The 323-nt window shown below is 45.2% G+C and overlaps 1 protein-coding gene across 1 annotated transcript in view; it reads left to right on the forward strand.

Annotated features, from left to right (window-relative positions):
• The window catches only part of cdk1 (cyclin-dependent kinase 1), a 6,869-nt gene that overhangs the window by 2,836 nt on the left and 3,710 nt on the right, over positions 1-323 (forward strand). The window contains exon 4 of the mRNA XM_035663520.1: positions 119-242. Coding sequence (XP_035519413.1) covers positions 119-242 — 124 coding nt within the window. The remainder of the gene's footprint in view (positions 1-118; positions 243-323) is intronic.

The following is a 323-nucleotide window of genomic DNA, read 5'->3' on the forward strand; positions in this document are numbered from 1 at the left end:
CCACAACCCAAAGACATCCAGTTTGATGTCACAGAGAACCGGTGAAAGCCTGTGAGAACATTTCAACATGAATGCAGTATGGACTTAGTCAGTACTCGTGTGTTTGTGTGTATCCCAGACTCCTGGATGTCCTGATGCAGGAGTCTCGTCTCTACCTCATCTTTGAGTTCCTGTCTATGGATCTGAAGAAGTACCTGGACTCCATCCCCTCTGGCCAGTACATGGACCCAATGCTCGTCAAGGTAACTGTGTTGTGATTAATAAACCCTCCCTCTCTCTTTGGGATCTTATCTGTATGTGATTCAAGAGGTTTATTGTCATAT

Source organism: Morone saxatilis, unplaced genomic scaffold, assembly GCF_004916995.1.
Source record: "Morone saxatilis isolate NCDOM2014 unplaced genomic scaffold, NCSU_SB_2.0 Contig19, whole genome shotgun sequence".
Taxonomy (NCBI): Eukaryota; Metazoa; Chordata; class Actinopteri; family Moronidae; genus Morone; species Morone saxatilis.